Below are 23,418 nucleotides of genomic sequence, written 5' to 3'. Positions count from 1 at the left end.
GTTCTAGGGGCTACCTTTCTGTAATGTAATAGTGATTAATCCTTAAAAGCAGCTCAGATTATATCCTGTTCGCATATACATGTCAAAGATCTTAGTGATAGTTGGGACAAAGTTACTATAATTAGCCACTAGAATCTTCTATATACAGTTAGGGATAGTATCTTCACTGGGTGCTTTATTAGGTGGTGTCTGATAGATAGTATTAAGTACCTCTTGTTCGGTAATAGGTGGAAACTCAATTACTAGTTAGTAGTGGATGTGGCGATCTGGGGCAAGGTCCAAGAGATCAGTCTCTAGTGGTAGTAAAAAGAAAGTTTTGTAGAGGAGCTCTACTTTCTCTGTATCCCTAGTTGTAACACTCTTAGGGCCCTATAGCAGAGGAATAATGCCACTACTGTACTAGGCCCTATTATAAGCCTATTTTAATAGCTTCTAGAGACCTCCTCTAGTACTACTGGTCTTATAAGCCCACCGGCGGAAGCCTATATTTAGTACCTTCTTAATTGTCCTGCCTTTCTGGTTCCTTATAGATGTATATATCTAATATGCCTTCTTCTGTACTTCCTCTATCTTTTATTTCTTGATTTCTTAGAAGAGCCTCTGGCAGATTAATATCACTTCAGTATACTCTGCTGTCTACCCCTCTTTAGTAAATAGGGATAGTTATGCCTAGGGTACAGAGACCTAGATCTCTTATTGTACTATTTGTAATAGGTACTATATATTGTGTTTAATTTGGTGCTGGTTCTCTAGTTATAGATACTATATTTGGATATTATTATTCATAAATTGGATGAGTTTTAGCTTATCTATTACCTTCTAATTATGTTGCAGAACCGGGTCCTTAGTCTCTACTGTCTCTATATCGATCAGAGTATAAATAGGGAAGTGATCAGAGTCAGTATGAACCTCTATTTGGACCTTGTAGTTAATTATATAGGTTCTGAGAGATATAGACCTGAGTACTAGGTCTATAGTTAATTCTGATTTACTATCACTTTATATAATCTCTCCCTCTAGTAGCTAGTTATTGATTACTAACTTCTCTATTAAATCTAGTAGTTCCTCTACTTTCTCCTCTACTTTAACGTTCTCTCCTCCCTACTAAGAGTAGTGTAGGTTAAAATTACTAAGTATTATAAATCTCTTTTTGCTAGGGTGTTCTAGAAGCACTGCTAGAAGTAGATATAACACTGTGTTGGTGTTTCGATCGTTGTAGGTATTAAAGATATATAGGTTCTCTGTTGTTGTATTGATACTAAGTTCTTACAGATCCCTACTGTATACAGTGTGTGCCTATTCTGTTATCTTCTTTAATATATATATATATACTCAGGCTCTACCCTCCTCCCCTAATCCTATTCCCTCTATTTCCGGGTATAGTAACTTATATATGTCTTTGGCCGGGTAGTGAGTTATATTACTGAATAGGTTCTTCTATAGTTCCTAAATAGTAATGATATTGGCCTTAGTGACAGTCGGATCTTGTATAAACTACACTATAATAATATCCTTTAATTGATTAATATTATACTAGAGAATACTGAGTTGTTTACTGTTTATATAAAGTTGTGGTTGTGCTATATTTATTACTACTCTTTAGTAGTGGTCTTAGTTGCTATATTAGTTTATTGACTACTATATAGGTTGAATAATATCTCTGATTTACTATAGGGCTATTTCCTTTTCTTATTACTTTCACTTGATATAGTTCTCTCTAGTAGTAATAATAGTTGGAAATTGGTATTACTATATATCTGATCCTTATTTAACTACCTCTCTATCTCTGTTAAGTCCAGATCTTCTATAGAGCTTAGCTCTAACTTCTGATTTATTTGTTTTAGTTAGCTAATAAATCTTACTAATTATTAGTCTAATCTCTTCTTCTTAGGTTTACTCTACTAGCTCTACTTCTTATACTTCTTTACTATTACTTTATAGACCTTAGTGGTTCTGGCTCTTACTGCTTCCTCTTTTAATGTAGTTATAGTAGTTTTACTAATACTTATAGTAGTAGGTTAGAAGTTGATATTGGTTGTAGTTATATTAAATATGTTGAAGATATATAGTTTCTAGGTAGTTATAAAGTTGAATTGTTACCGGTTTCTAAATAGATTAACTTAGGGTACTTATTGCACCTTTAGTGTTTCCTGGTTTTCCTAGGGTGTTGTCTCAATACCTTCTATATTATTCTCTAGTATAGTTATCTTTTTAGTCTTTTATACCTTTCTTATCTACTTAGATGATATTTTTATTACTATTTTCTTTACTGGCTTACTCCCTTAGATTTTACTATTAGTTCTAGTTATACTAGTGTTTTACTCCCTATTACTAGAGCGTATGGCTGATATAATAGTGCTACCTATTGTATTACTAGTAGATTCTTTGGTTAATAACACCTATAGTATCCCTATAGAACTAAGTAATAGTAGTAGTAGTGATATAGAGGGTTCCTGATAGCTAAACTTGGCAGGTACCGGGTAAAACCTAGGGCGTTACTTTGCTATAGTTGTTAGTTAATTGATCTCTGTGATCCTTACCGGACATACCTTATTCTATATAGTATATGCGCCCTCACAGTTGGCGTACTTCTAGCTATTCTTATTGTGTTTGTAGGAGGTACAATCTTGAGACTGATGTGCCCCCGTACAATATATATATATAGTTTTGTTGGTATAGAAGGTTCCTATATATCTAAATTGTTAGTAGTTGAAGTATTGTTATATACAGAGACTCCTATTATATAGAAGCATCTGATATTGGTTTGAATCCTAGAGTATACCCTCTTTGATTGCCTTATTTGCTGACTATAGTATACTAAATTTGAGGATAACTGAGGTTAGTTTAGTTTCTTTCTTTAGTACTTATAGCTAGCTAATCTTACTAATAGTGGTATCCTTTCCCTAATAGTAAGAATTCTCTACCACTATTACTATTATAATACTCCCCTATATCTCTCATAAGGTCTAAATTATTAGCTTATCTACTAATGAGTGTACCTATATACCGTACATAATCACTCCCTATATCAGCATATAGACAAAGGCTGTAGAGCTAAAGTCCTTAACCCAAATATTGCAGTGTAGTTATATTATCTATATTTCCTATATATCTTATACTGTAAGTTAGAGATTACCTAACTTTAACTAATAAACTACCTTTACTATTACTATAGCTAGGGTAGCGGTGTGGGTTTCCTTGGCATACTCTATGTATACCTTATTAGTGTAGTCTTTTATCTTCTTGGATAGCTTAGCGTAATATCTGCTTACCTAGTTGTGGCTATTAAGGCAGATGATTATATCCTGGTTACGTATTGTGATTGGTACGGTGGATAATGTATTTGATGAGAGGGGAGATAATAGTTGGTAAGCCGGCGCTGGCGCTTGTATAGCTGTCCGAGTTTAGGAGGTAGTCTCTATATAAGATAGAGGCTTAGTAGCTGTCTTTATAGCTTTGTGGATTTTCTTGGAGAGGTTGTTGCGGAGTGTCTGGAGTTTCTGCTGCTAGTTGTGTAGAGGGAGCAATAAGAGGTCGTTGGTAAGGGCTCGAACATTTTTAAGGAGTTTCTGTACCTTATCTGGTTTTAATTGGGCTTTTGGGCTACTATTGAGTTCTATTAATAGCTCTGTGGCGGTGCGATTGATGTTCTAGACGCGTTCACGGTTCGATGGCAAGTTTTTCAATGCGGCGGGACCGGCCCCTAAAGGACGCAAAACCGCCTTTTCCATGTGCGGCACCGGCATGATGGGCTAGGATATACAATCCCAGGCTTAAAATGGAGCGTGTGGAGTTATTTAGAGCTTGCAAAATACTAGAGGTTGCCAACTGGTGTGGTTCCTGAGATATAACAAAAATTCGATTTGCGTCTTGGAATAGGCGATCCTCAAAGACTTCCGCCATTGATCGGGATACTTGTCTTAGACTGAAGAACTCCGAAGTGGACAGGTTGCTCGCAACTAGAGTCCTAAGCTCCAAAGGGAGAATTCGAAAGCAATCGTTTTCAGAAAAGAGATAGTCTTGTTCCACTTCTATCTGTATCTGTGGAAGCTTAGAACGGTTTTTGGCCAGAAGATCCCGAACTATAGGTCGTTTAAGAGGATAAGTGTGCTGGGCATCTCTCTGCACGCCGAACGGTTCGTCTTTCATCGTGTTAGTTTGAAATTATAACAGATTTGTTAGAAAGGCAATTTGCTCACACCAGGGAATCCTGCCCGAAGGAGGGATATCCTTACAGACCTGGAAAAGTTTATCCAAATCCGGATCCTCTTCCAATTGCCGACTCAGAATAATCCAGCAGCTCTCATGAAATATGTGGGCCTGGCTTGGACTTGAACAGCTCATTTGGTACCAGGGGCCAAATCTTTCTCGAAGTGCTGCCCTTTCAGAGGATCCGAGATTGCCACAATCGCGTTGCATAACTCTCCAATCAAGGTTGGCGAAAACGACATCACTCAATCGAGCACCATTTGAGGTGTGATATACTATGGCATATACGTGAGTCCTATTAATTGTATTCAATTTGAGTGGATAGACGTACGAGCTCGATAATATTTGAGCCAGTCCTGGTTAGCACCAGGTGCTTCGGATTCTGCACCAATAACATGTCCGCATGAGAGGCAAGTGCGGTCCGTGATCCCAATATAGTTTAGATAGAAAGGGTTGCGGGCCTCAGTAGCGAATGTTTCCACACTCATTGTGAGATGATAAATAAAGACCAGAAATATCGCTTTCCAGACGAAGATAGCTATACCTTGAAAGCTGCGAGGGGGGGGAGGAAAGTAGAAATGTCATGTCCAGGCAATACTCACTCTTGTAGTGGTCAGAATGACATCGAAGCTTACTACGTCCATCGTAAACACGGTACTGCCCAATTCAAACATTGAAATCCAAATAAGTTGTGCATCCGAAATTATAAATAGAAATATATCAAATATATTGTGAACAAGACCAAATAGAAGCCATTCTTCGCTGGGCGACCTTGATGCACCGCGTTCTTGGTAGCATCCGTCGCCCTGGATTTATGCCCAGACGAGCAAAATAGAGAGAGAGATGCATTGGCCTCCGCTTATAAGCTTCCAAAGGGGTCTTGCGGGAGTCTCCGACGGCAGCTAAGCCCGCCTGCCGAGGTGCTTAGCTTATGTACATGAAAACCCCACAAATGCCATTCGAATTACAACTAAGTTGCATTAAAATGAGGGTTAACCATTTACACGCGAATATTGCAGTCGCTGCCAAGCCTAGCTGCCCCCGCTGGTGAGTGCTCATGCTTCCAACTGCATCTGCGCGGCGGTGAAGGCCCGGTATCTGACGTTGTCGGGCCCCAGTAGCTGTGTACCAGTCACCGTCCACGGGGACCTTGTAAAGAGTCAAGGGTGGGCGGGCGTCGCGAACTGGGATTAGAGCGTAGCGGGTATGGCGCGGGATCGATGGAATTCGATAAAGTTGTCGTTCGTGCAATGCAGCCCCCACCAGAGCATCTCTAACGCTTGGTTAGTTTCACCGCACCGTGCCCTAGTCCATCGCTAAGAGCGGTGCGCTGTATTTTGAGTGCTTTGGTGGTTATAATTCTTCCTTCGAGTCCGATTCTACAAGATGCAGCAGAGTACTTACTATAAACATATTGAGACTAAAGTAATTACGGTTAGAGAAGAATGAGATGAACTGTGAGACGCATTCATGTGGAGAAAGCTATCTAGGTACGTACTGGCGAGCTGGATCTAAACTGATGCAGTATCCCAAATGTCAGAATAAAGTCCATCCATCCAACTCGCTTGTATCTTAGTCCTGTTACTATTTCTAGCTTAGCCAAGCCACTGAATAGCTACTAAAAGCTGATATCATGGAGGGGAAAGGGTCTTCGGATACGCCAATGGTAAAGTGTTATATGAGCTCTGCCTTGTTGATTTGCCTCATTCTTCCATTATCTTCCATCATCCAGCTTTAACCTAAGAACCACATTTTCTTAAGTGATGCTACACTTGCAGAATTATTTTGGCAGTATCGACCAACAATGTTGGTTGAAATGATGCTTAGCATTCCTTGGTATGACATAAACAGATAACAAGACAGAGAAAGATACCTACTCAAGTATCCGCCGGGGGCAGGATTTGCAGAGAGCTCTTGATAGAATCCTTAATGCTGGAAAGTATAGCATCCACTCGTAAAGACTCTTCGCGGAGCGAATAGGGCCGATCCGTGAGCATGACAGGCTGGAGCTGAGTTTGGTGCGCGGGGATAACATAAAACTTTACATACAATCCAACCGCCGTCATACCATAGACTGGAACATTGAGATCACGATCAGCCCACCTGTCAATGTTTGCTTGAAGTTGGGATTTCACAGCGTCCCAAGAATTCCTAGTAATATTTCGGGACGGAGCAGGCGGGCGTTTGGCTTCCAGGAACAATGTCTTGTATATCTCCCTTAGGTGAATGCCGGTCACCACGAGATCGACGCGACCACGACCGGTTTCTGTGGTATAAACTTCGCGTTCAATGCCGTAAAAGTCGTTTATATGGAAGTAATAGCGCAGAAGCTGAGTCCACATATGATCTACACGATCTTCGCGGCATTGTGGAGTGATTTTGCCCATGTAAAGCTGGATCAATCGATTGTCATTGTATGTGCGCTAGTAGGAGATTATCAGTATCATGTCCTTTCAATGAAAGACGATATTCATACATGGTCTGCCATGGTCGAAATATATGAGTCCTTGGACGGAATTGAAGGTCACAAGATAAGAAGAAATGTTTGAACTGGGATGCGAAGCTTTCCAGAATGCAAGCTTGGACTATGGGGAAAGACATTACATATATTTGTGTGCATACTCACCCTGAGCAGTACTCACAGAAAATCCCATGTTCTATTGTAGCGTCCAACTGCATTAATCAGTATTAACGAACTACCGATACCTCTTCAGGCAACTAGAAGTAATTGAGATTTCAATTGACCGGGCAAAAACACGTGTTCCCCTGTTTCCCAGATGTTGGTGCAGAAGATATTCAGAAGATATTTACGAAGTGTAACCTACGGTCTAGATAATAGCTAGGTCCCTCTTATTGAAGATTTAAAAAGACTGCACTTGATCAGTTGGATAGTCAATGGATTTTGGCAACCTCCGTATGAGAAGGCTGCAATTGGTTGAGTGTTGTAGAAATGGCTACTGGCATAAGGCTGCTTATATTTACCGGGAAATACAATGGCAGCCTTTATAACACACTAGGCGGATCATCCAGCAATTGAAAGAAGACTACATATCCCTGTTCCGGTATTGTTGCCTATAACGCTCAATATGTCAGGAAACATGTGGATCTGGCGGGCCACGGTAGCCAATGGCGCTCCAGGGCTCTCGAGGTCTAATGGTCTGACAGCAGCAAATATCGCCAGAGTCCCAGTATCCGTGGTGAGATCAGCCAAGGGACGTAACATAGTCCCCTTTCTAGCTGTGTCTAATACATACGACCATAGGGTGTGGAGAACAGGGCTTCCCGTCCGCTCAGCCGTACTTAAGCCACACGCCGGCAGGTTAGTAGTATGGTGGGTGACCACATGCGAATCCCTGCTGTTGTATGTTTTGTTTTTAGTCTTCCTAGAAGCGTGCCGATACTGCTAACCAGGTAGTAATACTTTGGCTTCATGCTCTGTCCTTCTTGCCTGCTCGCTACACATCAATGTGTATCTGTGTAGTGGAGAAGTTGAGGTGAGACAGGCTAGCTATCTAGATGACATACATAAACACATGAGCCATCCCCAAAGTTATTCGTCCTCGGTCAACCTTCTAATCAAATTGATGCTTAAGATCATGACCAACAAACCGAAAGTTACCCCACCAATAAGTGCTGTTCCGATCCACCCAAATGCCATCGCTGTAGGCCCAACATGGCCGGCGATTTGGCCGTAACTAAATTTTTCTGCCATATCGGCCGTTGCTGCGGAGTTGATATGCTGCCATAGTATAGATATGAGACTAAATGCAAACCCTACGCTAGAAGCCCCTAAAGCAGCTTGTGATACTGCAGACGATGGAAAAGGTTTGACTTCTCTGTCTTCTCCATCCTCATCCATCTCCTCGTGCCACCCAGGAAATGTTCCGAGCATAAGGAAGCAGATAACAGACACAGAAACAACGATAAATCTGATGTTCGGGGTAATAAATTAGCGACCTCGGACGGTTCAGTCTGCAATGGATGATAAGGAACTCGAAAACTAACAGCAGCCCGTCAAACACAATATTCTCCTTGAAACTGTTGGCAGTATAAATCAGATTGAGTGGGTCCCGAGTGCCATTTATTGAACGGCCCGAGATCTTCATGATATTCGCTAAACTTTTTGCACTCGTCGAACAAATCCATTCCCCATCTTGAGGCATAATGCAGAGCCCCATATATCCTGCTCGAACTTGGAGAGTTGGCGGGTCGCCATTTTCGGTCACGTTCTGGACTGCATGGGCAATTCCTGTGCTCACTATAGTTTCGTCTGAAATTGCCAGCGTGCTGGGATTTTTGTATTCTAATGACAGCAAGTACACATGACCAAGCTTGCTGGAGCTGCAGCCCGCAAGTAAAAGTGCTGTTAATGCGCGTGAGTTGGGTATCCTGATTGACCTGGAGCGAGTATGCCGCAATAAACTTTTACCAAAAAAGAGGACCTCAATAGCTAGAACAGACATCAAAACATGGTGATATGCGATCATGGGTATAAACCTTGCTGGACGAGGATTTCATGTTAGCACGGGTTGAGGTCTGACATCCCCGCTTTCTGTCACGATGTACTCACACCACATCCTGGGGTCCATTCTAATGGTTGTAGAATAAACCTAAGGAGAATATTGTGTAAAGACTAATATTCAGAATACCCGAAGAGAATAATGGAGGCCCTTTGAGAGAGAATGTAAGATAAAACCTTTGAATAATTTCGGTGTAGCTGCGGGGTAATTGTGGGATAATAAGCCGCTAGTATTACTCAAATTTAGTGCAGCCAAAGCCAGCACAAACAAGGCCATTATTCTTGTGGCGCAGCAATCTTCTTGCTTCGGTACTTCATGCGCCTGTAGAACTAGGCTTCGACCAGGAAGCTTTATTTGAATAAGAACTTCTTTGAACTAAGAAAGGTTTCAAGAGAATAAGCTCGAAACGATGTAAAATTCCAGATAAGCTTACCGCACCATGTACTTGGCCTTTATTTTTCTCTTTACAGGTCTGAGATATTTGCTAAGATTATCTAAGTCTGCTCAGGCGTGCCTCTTCGGTAATATAGTATTTAGGTGCAGCAGAGGACATTAATAGGGGATCGATAGCATGTGATTTAAATATGCATAACAGAGAGATGATAAATTGAGTGGTCGATATTAATGCTCAATCTCGGACTCTTTGTAGTAGCTACTTACGCAAGAATAATAAAGTGGCTGCTGATTATGGAAGATCTAGAAGAAGAGATTTACTTTTCTGGATGCTCTGATTGCTCTGGCTGCTCTGAATGATTTGTGGTAGAGGTTCTTCGTTCCTAAGGACTACTAACGAAGGACGAATTCCGGCATGGAATAGCACAAAATAAGAACAAAAAGAGATAACTAAGGATAGTGATGGGATGAGACTAAGCAAGGCAGCTGGCATTATCTAGCCACAAACAGAAGATGGGCGTGGCCTGGCTAAGTGCCGAGGTCTGAGGCCTGACTCGGAGGCGTTGACCGTGAGAAATAAGTAGCTCGATGCCAAAATTTAAGTTTAACGTAAATCAACAGAGCAGACAATGGTACGACTGAAATACCGAGAGTTGCGCCGACCTTTATGTTAATGGGAAGAGTATGGGTCCACAATAAGGCCATTGGAATGACTATCATCGTAAGTAATGAAATTATCCAAAGTAGAGACTTTGTGAGCCATCGAGGCGTGCGAAGGATAGATGGCGAACTTGATGAGCCTCGAGTAGGCGAATGATCTCCGGGAATTGCATGTCCTCGGTTGAAAATTCGTGGCCAGAGATCATCCATGTTCGATCCATATTTTAGGCCGAACACTACACCTAAAGGGACAAGGATTGCCAGTAGGATCCCCAGACTGACTGCAGTTTTTAGGCCGGAACTGAGATTCCGAGTCCCAAGGATTCCAGTTGGTATCGCAATGATGACTCCAGTCAGCAGAAAAAGACTGACCAAGAGTCCCAATCGCCAATGAAGCCACTGAGCCGCTATCAAAGTAATCCTAACTGCCCGTACCCCATATTTCAAAGAGTTGGCGAAAAATGTGCTCACCATCCATTGAACGGTCAGCCCCACGGAAAGCGATCGGGGTTTGATAGAAATTCCATTTTTCTCGGCATACTTTCTAATGCTGACTTTCATGTCTGTCTTCACCTGCGTGAGCCATTGACTGCGCATGAGAAGGCGCATGATGTATGAGAAACTTGTTGCTGCAACAGCCACAACGAAGAAATAACTAGCAGGAACTGGATTGGAAAAAGGTTCAATTTGCATTCCAAAGACAGTTGCTGCGAACGAGAGAGGAATGAATATGAAGGCCAGCTCAGTAAGTCTTGTCACGGCATGTGCTTCAGCGATGGATCTGCGACTATCAAGAAGTGCCATATTTGATGTCAAAGAGACCGACGTGACTCGTAACCGCTCCACCATTTGCTGAATTTCTTTCAACAGAGTCTTCAAATTTAATATTTCATTCGATGCATCCTGTGATCCCTCCTCATAAGCACCACTGGGGTCGATATTTGCCACGAAAGCAACAAGGGGTTGTATAGACGCAGTGAACTCAGGTAGCTCCCGCTGAGCACGACTGATAATCTGGCGCCATAGGATAAGGCGATCTTCCATCCGTGCATCATCAATGATTTCAATATCTATTTCATCAAGGGTACGGCTCAATTGTTTGAGGAGGGTAAACATGTCCCGGCAGATTATTTGTAGCAAGGGAGAAGTCAGGCTAATGTGACCAACGCCAGGCTCCAACACATCGCAAAGCTCATCGCGTGTAGATTTGGTCCGGTTCAATGAAGCGAGGAAGTCCATGGTCGGTTCTTCGTTTCGGAATATTTGGTCCAGGTTAACTTCCATTTCCTTGCGCGGGGCCATCTGCTCGATGATGCACCTGTGTATTGGATCATGTTCGACGTGTTTTCCTTTTGATTGTCGCATAAGAAAACGTAGCCAACGGTCAGAGAACGTGCTCCTTTCATTCATACGGCGTGGCAGGCCATCCTCGCTTGTCCCGAAAATACTTGCACGGGCCTCTTCAATGTCGCCGTCATCCCCTGGATTGGGAAGTAAAAGCGATGTTTCTTGGGAACCCTCTGCCTGATGATGAGATTCTTTCTTGATCAATCCCCGCTGCTCGCTAATCTGAGGTAGGGGATCAAGGAGAACAATCACTTAAGCTTGAATTAGTACTAACATTCATGAATCACTTCAAAATCAGCGATACTCACCAATCTCACAATCCTGATCGGATAGACTCCCTTTCCAGATGGATACTTTCTCTTCCCAGCCACATTCTCTGCTCACTCGTATTGTCTTAGCTGGATCAGTCCATAGGTCCCACTCCAAACGGAATATGTTTGTTTCGGCTCTGGTGGTAAATTTACCACGGTGCGTGAAATGCTCTGTTTTGTCTCGGAGAAGATCTGGCATGTCACGATTGGAGAAGTATGTAGGTGTTTTCCAAACGGGTCGGAACCACTTCATGCAGACATAAGACTTCGGTAGCGAGGCCGTCCTCCATGCCTTGGATAATGGCTGATCAAACTTCGCTCCAGAATATCCGGAATTTAGTAGGTGCTCCTCGAAGAATTCTGGATTTATTCCGAATCTTCTTCCCAGAACTTCGATCGTTCTTTCAGAAAGATCCTCCACTAAGATCAGCCTTTGTCGTATATCGGTCCTGTCTCCTAATGACGGTAGTTCCCGGGCATCCTCAATAGACTGTGAGTAGACAGATTCATCGCGAAGGTAATCGTAGTAAAAGATTGATACTCTATCATGGCGGGATACTGCCTGCAAGTTCCCGTTTGCGATATGATCCAGCGCCTTGCCCGCATTTTGAATTACCTTTCTATAACTGAAGGGTTGAGGTGCCTTTTTTTCTTCTTCTTTCTTCCTCTTGGGCTGTCTGGCCATTGACAAATTCTCGGACGATGGCAGTCTAACAGCAGAGGGGATAAGAGGTGCGTCAAACCCTTGCAATGCATACAATGAGCGCCCAACCTCATTGTCGCTATCTCGGGCGCTTGCTTCGTCAGATGCTGAATAACAAGATTCGGACTCCGGTAGGCTGATAGCTTCGGGAACCTTCCCTTTCGCTTGGGGATCGAGGCGTAAAATGTCCTCCAGCGAACCACTGGCATTCAAAGCAGAGCCATTGGATTCTAGGCCTACCGTGAAGCCTGTAGACCCCAATTTATACTGATTGGGGAGTAAGTCCTCAACCTCTTCGTCCTCTGAGGCAGAGCGTTCTTGGAGCAGCCCGCGTAACCTCTGAACTACTTTCGAATCTGGTTGATCCTCGGCCATCTGCAAAAATCAATAATATCAGTGTACACGTAAAGATGAGAGAGAGAGCTCAGAAAGTGAGGCTAAAGTGAGGGGTTATTCTCTCCCCACTCACATCACATCATATTCCCCCACACATAATTGACTAAGCAGTTGTACAAAAATAAGACTCAAACGTCAGCTTGTTGCATCGTAAGTAGCAAACTTGCCATGAATAAGGTTACCATCAGTTGCGCCAGGAAGTGAGGTGTTAGAAAAATACAAAAGATAAAGAAGAATAAATAAAAGCAAAAAACACAACATACAACAGCAGGGATTCGCATGTGGTCACCCACCATACTACTAACCTGCCGGCGTGTGGCTAAAACACAGCAGGTAGTGCGGTGGGTGCCGCCCGGGTGAGAATGTGGTGAGCGCCGCTTTAGCGTCGCGCGACCCGGGTGATTAGGGTGAGTGCGCAATAGACAGGGTGAGAATGGGGTGAGCCGGGGTGAGAATCATACTCTGTTGAGCGACCACCGCACTGACCCCTTTCAGCTGAGTTTGCTTTAAAATATCATTGGGCCAAGGTTTTCCGTTGATACGATCGGTCTCTTGGCATCTGCACATAGCCTCCATTTTTATGAATACAGTAAAGCGATTGCAGATCTAATATGCACAGCGATTCTTTAAGATACAGGATTTCGAATAATCAAATTCCAGTTATCGCTCAGGCTCTTTTGATATATTTTCATCCTCGAAAATAGAGAAAGTGAGCTGTGTAAGGTGATAGCCACTCTCCATCGAATTTAGCGTACTGAAGAAGAGTTTAATCTCTAATTGATATACCAGAAAGCAATCTAATCTTATCTGGTAGCCTAGTAGTATAGTATGGTGACCACATGCGAATTCTAGCTGTTGTATGTTTTTATCTTTCTGATTATTTGATTGATCTTGTTTTTACCTCTGTGGCTGTTGTTTTGTTGAGCTGAATTTGCATTCATGAAAAATGGTCTATAATCAAATTGCCGTCTCTGAGGAATTATATCGCTCTATCTCGAGCTGGCCTTAGCATGGTGACTTTCTAGCATCATTGTTGGATACGAGGGAGAATGTTCTGCTTCCAAGGTTTAGTTGAAAGACGCAGTATTAAAATATGGCGGCATTGACTGCCACATATCGGTTGGGCCTTGCTCAGTTGAATGGATTAAGGCTACATGAATTGTTTACGAGCACTATCTAGCTTCGGAGATTCCCTATGTTGCCTCGCTCAATCTTCTCCGAAGGTAGATGGTCCTTGGCGAGGCTTGTTGTTAGGACAATCCCCTGGGGGCGTCCTGATACGATTGAGATACGAGTGAAGAATGTGAGATATGCCTCATATGGGTATGATGATATTCAGACTAATCGCTGGACCTCCTAAGAGGATCCAGCTCCTCCTTTTGAGGGGATGCCTGTGTGCGTATGCAGGCAGGTAAGCGAGGTGATGTATCAACTCTAGTGGTGCATAGGCACCTCTTCCGCATTTCCTATACCTCATTGTATGGTTGGCGTAACACTTGTCCCCTGCATTCATTCCGCTTCCTTCCCATTCCATCCTTCAACCATACTAATCCTGATTTATCCGCAGACACGATCGCTCCCCAACCCTCTCTTGCCAGACACGATTGATCGCATTGTTATGACCTACTAGCTCCCCCCATGCCATCTCTTGGTCGAGACATTCCCTCTCTACTCGTCAACGAGCCCTATTTTGGCGTTGCCGCTCCCGTATCCGCTCTTTCGCCTCATTAACGCTAAAGCGCGGATGGGACTTTTGCGGATATTTTAACTTAGAAAGGCTTTTTCGAGTTATGCTGAAGACATAATAATACAGAAGAATGTATATACGAAGTGGAATAAAATGGGTATCTACCTATTTCATTCTTTTATTTAGGGGGTGTAACGGCGAGAGAGGCTAGAATAGGGTCAGACGGGATTTGATACATCCATTTTAGACTAGTTTATCATATTATATCTGGTTAATAGAGATCAACCAATCATAATAGGAAGTGTGCCAATTTTGACATGGATTCAACTATTTTGACAGGGATCCAAGAATTCAATCCAAATTTATTGGCCGAGCCCGATCTTAGCCTCCTTTTGTGGCTAGACGTTAATACAGAATAAGAAATCATTACGCTAGGCTATCTCGATTAGGAAAGCGTCATGCTCTTAGCGAGAAACTCGAAATCATCAACTTTTCGATGACGAGCTGCGACTGCGACATTCATCCAGACGTCTCAAGGCGTATCGTTTGGCATTCCTGATTGGCTAGATAAATACCTGATATCATCTCGGCTCGTCCGACTTATATTTCTGGTCATAAACATAAGTACTGATTGGCACATGGAGTATTCGCCTGACTGAAGTCACCGACATCCTGGCCCAATCGCGTCGGCTCATCGATTGCATATCGGTGATTCGGCTCGGTCATGAAATTCTCTAGAACCGCGGGGTGGCTTTCGGGGCGTAGAAAACACTTGACCCGCCCATTTATCATACAAGCCATCGCAATTGTAGTCGGCAAAATCGCTCTCCTGCAAATACAAAGACATCCTCTACCCAGACGAAGCAAGCTGCTGCATCACCTCCGCAAACCCCCTACAAAAGCCCTCCCTCTCAGTCCCGTTAAGTAGTTCCGGCCTCGTAATTGGAGGGGCAATCCTCAGGAAGGTCTCCCGTTGCACTATGAGATCCCGCCGTGCCATTGCAATCCCATCCAACACACCATTCGTTGAAAGCAAATGATCCGCTAGCTTAGTTGCCGTCTCCACCGACCCGCCCAGTTTCTTTTGCCAAAACCTAGCAAAGCGATTTGTATACCCTCCACCAGGCCGAAATAGCTCCTCTATCTCTTGGACGATAGTCCTTCTTCCGGGCCTATTCAGTACGGTGCCGATGTTATAAGCATCTGCGTCCTCCACCAAATCGCGCAGCTTGGCAGTGTGAATGTATTCCTTTTTATATGCCGGCTGCGCTAGCCGGTCAAGGCAGAAGCCGTACCCCGAGATTGGGGTTTTCGAAGCACGCATAGCGTATTGCCAGTCTACGTAGAATGTTATAAGATCTCCTCCCCAACCGAGGAGATCGCTGATGTTGAGACTTGGGTCTCTGATCATGGCTAGTCCCTGTTTGACTGAAATGAGAGTGACGCCTTCAAGGGAGGCGCCCAAATGAGCGACTTTGATACTGATTGGTTGGAGAGGGTCTGCAACCCAGTCGATCATGGTTATATTCCGAATCTCGACGAAGGTGATCCAATTTCTATCGATTTCGCCAAGGGCCCTCTCGAAGTTGGGTCCTGCATATTCTCTATGCCGCAGCCATTGCATGACTGCCGTATTGGCGTTCATAATATCGTGGCCTGGGGTAGCTAGGTATGCGGCTGCGAGGTTGTAAATGGTACGGATGTATGCGATGAAGTCTGCTGGGCTTGTCCCGGGGTCAGTTGGCTGCGGGAATGCGAGTTTATTTGCGGTGTTGATGAGAGATTTGGAAAGTCTCTTGAGTTCCGGGGCATCGAAGGGTAATGCAAAGGCCTCGAATTGGATGCTTGTGCTTCGCTGTTTGTTCCCATCCTCAATGGCTCTCTTGAGTGCTGATGCGTCTCCCTTTCGCGGTACTACCGCAATGACTTTTGTCCTCTGTTTGACCGGATCTTGTTGGAGCTCAAATCTGGTCTTGACTCCGTGGATATGAAGATATGTAATCTCGAGTAGACGCTCAAGGTCACGAGACTCTTGATTGCCCGTTTCCGTGACTAGTATCTATCCGAGTAGTGAATAAAAGTAAATATGTTGGGGGTTACTGGCAAGACGCCTTACCTGAGGGAGGAAGTCGTCCACTTCTTTCTGAAATGGCTTTGAGGTCCGCCCAGATGCTTGAACCGCGCTGGCCCATTCTCTTTCTGCCCATGCGCGGAGGATCGTTCTTGTCGAGTCAATGTCTCCAGCTTAATCTTGGAGAACGGCAGCTCTCGGCAGCCCAAACCTTCAAATTTAATCTCGATTATGGCGGAAATGTAAAATGTGCCGTTAAAATAGTAACCCAACATCCCGTCCGAAATCTGCGGCGCTCGCATCTTAGATAGGTCGTACGGTATGGATATCGCATGCCCGGGCACGAATTCGAGAACGCAGCCAGAAGGCAGGTCAATGCCAAGAGCAACGATACCCAACTTTTGCCGCAGTAGACTACCAATATGTGACTCTGCTAGTTCACTTAGAAGATGGCACTGCAACTGCGACACGTTGGGTCCAGCGGTCAGGATCCGGCGAAGGGCGTGCTGATCGAGAAACGCCGGATCATTCCCGATCCAGGCATTCTTCAAGCATAGTTCTTTCCACAAGGTAAGCACCATATCCTCGGGCTCTTGATACTCTGGGGTTGGCGAGATAGGCCTGGAGTTCGTGATAATCGGAAGCTTCGCCAAGACATTACTGCCAGCCTGTTTAGAAAGTTTCCCTTTCAGTCTCATCATTTCGGCGGCGCCATCCAATGCTTGCTGGGTGTCACGATTTTGCAACAGTCTATTAGCATAAACTATCACGCTTTTCCACACGGCAGCGCTTCCACCACAGACATTTGCAAGTCTGTCAGGAGTGTACATAATTCGGCCGGCCTTGAAGAGTCGATCGCTGAGAGGAAGCAGGAAGGCCGTAGCCAGAACCGCTCGCTCCAGTTCGCTCGTATTAGCAATCAGGAGGATTTTCTCCGCTTCCCAAAGCGGATAAATATTCTGATTGGTCCCGGCTGCGGCGATCAGCGCGAGATTTAAATCCACAGCATCCTGGGCTAGTTGATACCCCGGTTGTGCCGGATTTGCCGGTACATGAACAGCCTTAAGAGCAGCAATGAGCTCTTTATGCTGCAGCAAGAAACGTGTCATGCTTGCGTCAATGGTCTCTAAGATCAGATTGGGCGTCACCCGCTGTGTCTTGTACCATGCCGTAAAGGCTGTTCTGAAGGCATGCACGAAGACCGCAGTCTTTGCAGTTTTACCGAATACGGGCACCTTCGAAGGCCTTGCCAATTTCTCATAGGACGGGTACAGTTTCGCTATGTCTCTTTGTAGAGCAGAGAGTCGTTGCTCATATGCTCTCTGGCGCTGTGCCCACAGCTTTCCATTTGCCGGTATATTTTCCCAGTGAACGAAGTCTTCAGCTTGTTTCACGGCAGCATTGTGAAAGAGTGTGAAACCATTGGGCTTCTTCCCATAATTTAAAATCACGCTGCTAGACTGGTTCATCCACTGATCCTTCTTGATATCGTAAGTTGCTCGTGCAATGGAAATTGCGTCAACGGAGGCTGCTGCTAGCAAGTGTCCCTCAAGAGCAATAGCAGCATCCTTCACTGCTTGATCGAACATGTTGAGTTCCATTTTATATATCAATATTCAGTCTTGCACTTTTTCAGAATTGACCCATGCAGGATGCGGCCATCGGAAGGGCCGGGAACAAGGTCTTGAGGCAGTGGTAGTCTGGTTTCCCCAACAAAACCCATGCAAAGAAGGTGTGAGAATGTTTTGGTAAATTCAACAGGCTTTCTATTGGTAAAAACGTTGTATGGACTTAGGAAAGCAACCTTTAAGCTGCATCTTGATGCACGAGCTCCTGTATGTGGCCTAAATCATAAATTCCACGTCATATTTAGTCAGCGAGGACTTTCTGGTACTCTGACTGCATCACTCTCGTGTTCATCTCGATGCATCCGGAAGTTGCAAACACGCCGCTATCCTGCCTTTCAATGGACTTTTACGTCTTATATGACGTCTCGTTGCCATCACATGCATCCCCCTTTACCAAGCACCGAGTGCATACTCCAGAACTAACATAAAATACTCAGTATTCCATCCTTGGCAGTTGACAACACTCAGGCTATCAGGCTATCAGGCTACCCTTCCAACATAACCCTTCCAACATACGTCAAGCAGGAGTTAATTAAATCTAGCTAGGTCGCAAAACTTTTACCAAAAGCTTGAAGAAACATGAGGCCAAACGCGGTGTGAACAGATAAAGGGTCACATGTTCGTATGTGATCTGTATCGAGCCCTGGCTAGACCTCGCCAAACGCGGGTTTGGGTTGGGTTTTCAATTTCCTTACCCGCCCACGGGCAACCCACCGCGGGTGTTGGTTTATTAAGTGATGCTTCAATGTTCATGTTATTGAGGGGAGTTGATTGTGTGTTGTGTTTAAGATACAAGTGAAGTGAGAGGTTGGTAAATGTATGCACGTGATCCAGCCTCATTATTATCTCAGCAACCGGGATATTCCAACAGAGACCCAACCCGGCCCATGGGCTGGGTTTTTGCGGGCGGGTTTGGGCGGTGGGCGGGTTTTGGCGAGGCCTAGCCCTGGCCCATCACAACACATACTGTACTATTGGTATATCTCTTTACTATAGTCTGCGCGCAATCCGCATGCGGCCTCTACGTATATTTATGACCCACTACTGCTAACGTCAGTGACGCATCACTATACTATATGACCCACCGTTTTACCACTATCATGAAACCTTATTGTACTGCATGTAGATCTAGATGCATCTAGAATCACTATGTTTAGATAAATCATGGAAGCATGTCATGATAAATAGGTTCAAAATTTCCCTTGAGTTTTGTCTGTACAATCAATTAATTCTCCAACTTTGTTTCTCCATGAAACGTGTTTCTACTTATCTATTCTACTTCTTTTCACTTTTAACTTTGATTGGTCTTTTTTACCGTTTCTCATCTTTTACCATTGTTCCCGTCTGACCTCTACCAGGAGGGGAGGAACCAAATTTACGTAGTCCCACAACAAACGTCTAAGTAATGACTGAACCCCTATTTCGTTTTGTTGTTCTCCGACGTATGTCCAACATCAGTCTGTCTACTAGCGCACTGCTCACATTCCCATAGCCCCTGTCAAGGGGGACCCGAACAGTTCTCCTATATCATTGGCTCAAGTGAGCGCCTTTCAGAAGGAGCTGAATCAAGCAGCACAAAGCAACACACCTAGAGCATCCCTCGAGGCTGCTTCGAAGGCCTTTATCAAATCTGATCGATTTATCAGCTCACCTGATGGCAACGAATTTCAGAAAAAGCTTGTCCAATTCAGCACTCTGCTCGACAAGCTGGAGCAAGTTGGGGCCTCCCAGCTGGAAACTATCGTCAACACTATCAAGCATGTCTTCGGAGAAGACCCATCTGAGCTTGTCAAAGACGAGGAATTCGTAAACCTGAAGGAGGGGCTGATAGACTCCATTGTTGCCATCAAATATATTCAGGTATCTCGTCTTGGTATGAAACTGCGTAGCCATTTTCTCACATAGTTATAGGAGGCACACTCTTTACCGCTAGCGGCACTCGTGAATGAGCTTCGCAACATTGAGGTGATTGAAAAAGCTGCCTCGGATGCTCCTTCCTTGTCTGCTCGGGATACTCCCAACGATTCTACGAGCCATGGATCTTTGACAAGCGACGAATCACCTTGGATGCCAGAAAATAACTATGACGTCGGAGATCGTGTGCAATTCCAAGAAATTAGCTATGAGTGCATCCAAGCCCACAGATCTCAGGTGGACTGGGAGCCCCGATCTACTCCTGACCTTTGGAAAGCAATCGGTGCAATTGAACCTGAACTCCCTGAGGTGGACTTCCCTCTTTATCGGAAGCGTGCCCTACTACTCCCTCTGGAATTAGATTTAAAATCAATTCTGGCCACATCCACCGAAGAGAAAAACGAGGAGATTGATAACCAAAAGGTGGCAGCTAATGAAGCTGAGATAGAGGCCCAAGCCCTCTTGGCTAAACATGAAGATCTTCGCTTCGCTGTGAGTGAGCTGGTGAAGATGAGCCCCGACCACCTTCAGGTTACGATTCCTCCAGACCACGATGGCGCGGATGTCGACCCGAAGTTTACAAGAAACACTGTCCTCGGCGACCAGCTGGAGTATCGGAGTTCGCTCAGAAAGGTGGCTCTCACCAGATCGGATTCATCTACTAAGACAGCTGGGGCGGGCCATACCTCTGGAATCTCTGGATCCCTCGCCGACGAGCCTACCCCAACCCCTACGCCTGTCCAGACCGAACCCACTGGGGCATTTACGCTCGCCAAGGATTTGCTCAGTTCCACAGGGGTGCTTGGACCCTTAGGGCAATGGAAGCACGTTCCTGCAGATGCGAGAACCCCTCGGCTAAAGAAAGATGCCTTGTCGGAACTCTCTGAGAGGACGAGAAAGGTCTTAAGTGTCTATGACATCGATCCTTCAAAACAGCCTATAAACTGTTGGCCACACTATCCTTACCGTGCCCTAGCCATAGAGTAAACTGACATTTCCCTTGCAGCAATCGTGATAGTTCTCCGCAAGGAGATGAACGAAGTTCTGGAGGGACTTCAAGACCTCGTACCTTCTGGTGAAAACGTTACCTATACTCGTAAGGGGTCTACATTCATCGCTACACGCACTCCGATTATATCCAAAGCCACATCTCTGCTGTACGGATACAGAACTCCTCGATCCGCAGCAGCTCTGCCTGCTCTACCTATTGACGGACGGATCCCAACAACCAAGGGCAAAGTCACACCCTCAGGTGTTGCCGACCTTCTTGTAGTTAAACAAACACTCAAGAGCTATCAGGGAGCCGACATTTCTCACGTTGAGAATGTGCTAAAAGGGGAGACTGGGCAGAGAATGTACAAGAAGACGACGAGGACCGAGGGTATTATTAGCACCGAAACAGAGGCAAACAAGAGCGAGGAGCATGAACTGTCGACCACGAGTCGGTTCGAAATGAGCAAGGAGACGTCCAACACCATCAAAGCTGACCAGAGCTTGAAGGGTTCGCTCAAGGCCTCGGCGAAGTACGGTCCAGCCGTGAGCATCGATGCAAGCGTCGAGGGCAGTGTGAGCCGAAGCGGCGAGGAAGTCAACAAGGCTGCGAGCAAGTACAGCCAGGACGTGCTGGATCGGAGCGTAAAGAATGTTTCCGAGAGAGTGATGCAGAAGGAGTCAACGACCACTCTTGTAAGTATCCGGTTCGCTTCCAGCCAGCTGAGGATGCATCAAGAGGATAATTCCACTGACTTAAACAGAGCGAGATAGTCGAGGACAACCAGCATGGGATCAACAACGGCAACGGCACCGAGCATATTTCGGGAGTCTATCAATGGCTGAACAAAGTGTACGAGAAATCTTCCCTGTACAGGTGCTGCTATCATTATTTAACGGCGTTTCAGGTACGAGGCGCGTGTCTTCAACTATGGATTGAGGATGATGTTGTAAGTTCGACCACCAATATACATGCCACCGAAATATGGTTGACAGATCTGTGCCCGCAGCGACTTCATGATTCCCGAGCCAGCTGCCTTTCTCACTTACGCAATCGCCGAGGCAGCTAACAACGTTGAGTCAGACCTGCTGCTCGAAAAGCCGACACCCTTTACATCCAAACCAGCAGACATCAACGAATACAACGTTGGCAACTCCATTCTGAAATACCAAGCCACCGACGTGCTTCCGCCTCCAGATGACTATGTCACCATCAGCGACCAAGCCAAGGTCGGCGGAGGCGACTCCAATACCAACTACCATCATGGCGCCATTATTTCCGTTCCTTCCGGCTACGAAGCCATCTGGGGCACCGTCTCAGTTGTATATGATATCTGGCAGAAGAAGGATACCAGCATTGACGTCCAGCTCGGGAGTGAGACTCACCGGTTCGAAAACAACGGCAAATGGTCGTGGGGAACGAACCTCATCAACAGGTACCGTGGTAGTGACGTCGCCAGTGGGGGATCTATTCCTTGGGCGTTCGCCACCTTTAACATCTGTATCGCCGTCGTCTCGGTCGAGGTTCTGTGCCGCGTCACGGATAGGCGGAAGCAGCAGTGGCAGGCCGAGACGCATGCGAGGTTGATGATGGCTTATAAGGGGCGTATGCAGGATTATGATGAGAGGCTTGCCCGCCAGAAGCTCCAAGAGGGTATAACGATTCAGGGAAGGTAAGTAGGGGTCATGTCCTTTTCATGGTGAGTGATACTAATACTGACGGGTCACAACAAAATAGCAACCCCACGGCGAATTTGAACGTGATCAAATCGGAGTTAAAGAAGCACAGTATTTCGATCCTGACCGCGCAGCATTATGATCTTTTCAACTCCATCACACGCAAGTCTCCAGGTGGCCGGCCAGAGATCAACCTGTACGAGGCCGAGGCCGAGGGCTTCTACGTCCGCTTCTTTGAGCAGGCGTTTGAGTGGGATCAGATCAGTACGTTGTCCTACCTCCTCTATTACCACTTAGCCAAGTGTTTTGAGTCAACCGACGTGGCTAACATAACCGTGGTATCCTAGTGTACATCGCGTACCCTTACTTCTGGGGCGAGAAGTCCAGCTGGGTCTCAAAGCTAACCATCAACGACCCGGACCCAGTATTCGATGAATTCTTGAAGAGCGGCTTTGCCCGTGTCGTCGTCCCAGCCCGACCCGGATTCGAAGGTGCCATCGATCACTTCATGCGCTTCGGTGTGCCGTGGAACGGTGGCCCGTTGCCGCCCATCACGAGCGGCGTCTACGTCCCCATTGCAAACGAGCTTGCTGAGCGCCTCGGCAAGCCGGAGGAGGAGGTTCCACAGGGGGATCCGTGGGATGTCACGATGCCGACAACGTTGGTCAAGTTAAGGAGGGATGATAGCTTGCCAATCTGGAAACGGGAGGGGAATATTTGGATACCAGGCAACTAGCGTAACGATGTACCAGTCTCTTCTCTCGTGAACCCGTCGGGGCTCGTAATCTGCAAGAGCTGAATGGTACAGGCGAGTGCAGCCATTCCTGTATTGTAGTTTCGTAATTTCCCCGGTTCTTGTCGGCAACTTTATATCAAATCAATGCGCATTTCTATTACAGCAAGCTCATCACT

The 23,418-nt window shown here is 45.3% G+C and overlaps 9 protein-coding genes across 9 annotated transcripts; 1 reads left to right on the top strand and 8 right to left on the bottom strand.

Moving 5' to 3' along the window:
* Positions 1 to 6,086: 6,086 nt before the first annotated feature.
* Positions 6,087 to 6,697, bottom strand: N7533_011035 (uncharacterized protein; the record flags this gene model as incomplete). The annotated part of the gene is made up of 2 exons (XM_057107685.1): positions 6,087 to 6,632; positions 6,686 to 6,697. 2 exons carry the CDS (start codon positions 6,695 to 6,697, stop codon positions 6,087 to 6,089), a joined length of 558 nt encoding a protein of 185 aa, XP_056955063.1.
* A 1,062-nt stretch (positions 6,698 to 7,759) lies between these two features.
* On the bottom strand, positions 7,760 to 8,710 carry N7533_011034 (Fig1 domain-containing protein; the record flags this gene model as incomplete). The annotated part of the gene is made up of 2 exons (XM_057107684.1): positions 8,167 to 8,710; positions 7,760 to 8,138 (listed from the first exon to the last, which is right to left on the bottom strand). Exons 1-2 carry the CDS (start codon positions 8,694 to 8,696, stop codon positions 7,760 to 7,762), a joined length of 909 nt encoding a protein of 302 aa, XP_056955062.1. The 5' UTR covers positions 8,697 to 8,710.
* Positions 8,711 to 10,024: 1,314 nt separating this feature from the next.
* N7533_011033 (Mg2+ transporter protein CorA-like/Zinc transport protein ZntB) lies at positions 10,025 to 12,518 on the bottom strand (the record flags this gene model as incomplete). Its single annotated transcript, XM_057107683.1, has 3 exons — positions 10,025 to 10,063; positions 10,218 to 11,380; positions 11,438 to 12,518. The coding sequence occupies 3 exons, from the start codon at positions 12,516 to 12,518 to the stop codon at positions 10,025 to 10,027; spliced, it is 2,283 nt and encodes a 760-aa protein (XP_056955061.1).
* Positions 12,519 to 15,076: 2,558 nt separating this feature from the next.
* N7533_011032 (uncharacterized protein) lies at positions 15,077 to 15,871 on the bottom strand (the record flags this gene model as incomplete). The annotated part of the gene is made up of 1 exon (XM_057107682.1): positions 15,077 to 15,871. The coding sequence occupies one exon, from the start codon at positions 15,869 to 15,871 to the stop codon at positions 15,077 to 15,079; it is 795 nt and encodes a 264-aa protein (XP_056955060.1).
* Positions 15,872 to 16,338: 467 nt separating this feature from the next.
* Positions 16,339 to 17,886, bottom strand: N7533_011031 (uncharacterized protein; the record flags this gene model as incomplete). The annotated part of the gene is made up of 1 exon (XM_057107681.1): positions 16,339 to 17,886. The coding sequence occupies one exon, from the start codon at positions 17,884 to 17,886 to the stop codon at positions 16,339 to 16,341; it is 1,548 nt and encodes a 515-aa protein (XP_056955059.1).
* Positions 17,887 to 19,572: 1,686 nt separating this feature from the next.
* N7533_011030 (uncharacterized protein) lies at positions 19,573 to 19,818 on the bottom strand (the record flags this gene model as incomplete). Its single annotated transcript, XM_057107680.1, has 1 exon — positions 19,573 to 19,818. The coding sequence occupies one exon, from the start codon at positions 19,816 to 19,818 to the stop codon at positions 19,573 to 19,575; it is 246 nt and encodes an 81-aa protein (XP_056955058.1).
* Positions 19,819 to 19,992: 174 nt separating this feature from the next.
* N7533_011029 (uncharacterized protein) lies at positions 19,993 to 20,826 on the top strand (the record flags this gene model as incomplete). The annotated part of the gene is made up of 1 exon (XM_057107679.1): positions 19,993 to 20,826. One exon carries the CDS (start codon positions 19,993 to 19,995, stop codon positions 20,824 to 20,826), a length of 834 nt encoding a protein of 277 aa, XP_056955057.1.
* Positions 20,827 to 21,909: 1,083 nt separating this feature from the next.
* Positions 21,910 to 22,407, bottom strand: N7533_011028 (uncharacterized protein; the record flags this gene model as incomplete). Its single annotated transcript, XM_057107678.1, has 2 exons — positions 21,910 to 22,133; positions 22,182 to 22,407. 2 exons carry the CDS (start codon positions 22,405 to 22,407, stop codon positions 21,910 to 21,912), a joined length of 450 nt encoding a protein of 149 aa, XP_056955056.1.
* Positions 22,408 to 22,604: 197 nt separating this feature from the next.
* On the bottom strand, positions 22,605 to 23,328 carry N7533_011027 (uncharacterized protein; the record flags this gene model as incomplete). Its single annotated transcript, XM_057107677.1, has 3 exons — positions 22,605 to 22,789; positions 22,912 to 23,070; positions 23,256 to 23,328. 3 exons carry the CDS (start codon positions 23,326 to 23,328, stop codon positions 22,605 to 22,607), a joined length of 417 nt encoding a protein of 138 aa, XP_056955055.1.
* Between the last annotated feature and the right edge of the window lie 90 nt (positions 23,329 to 23,418).

Source organism: Penicillium manginii, assembly GCF_028828005.1.
Source record: "Penicillium manginii strain IBT 31320 chromosome Unknown utg000008l:1.0-3226943.0:1.0-3228205.0, whole genome shotgun sequence".
In the NCBI taxonomy this organism is placed as follows: Eukaryota; Fungi; Ascomycota; class Eurotiomycetes; order Eurotiales; family Aspergillaceae; genus Penicillium; species Penicillium manginii.
This window is presented reverse-complemented; position numbering and strand designations above follow the sequence as displayed.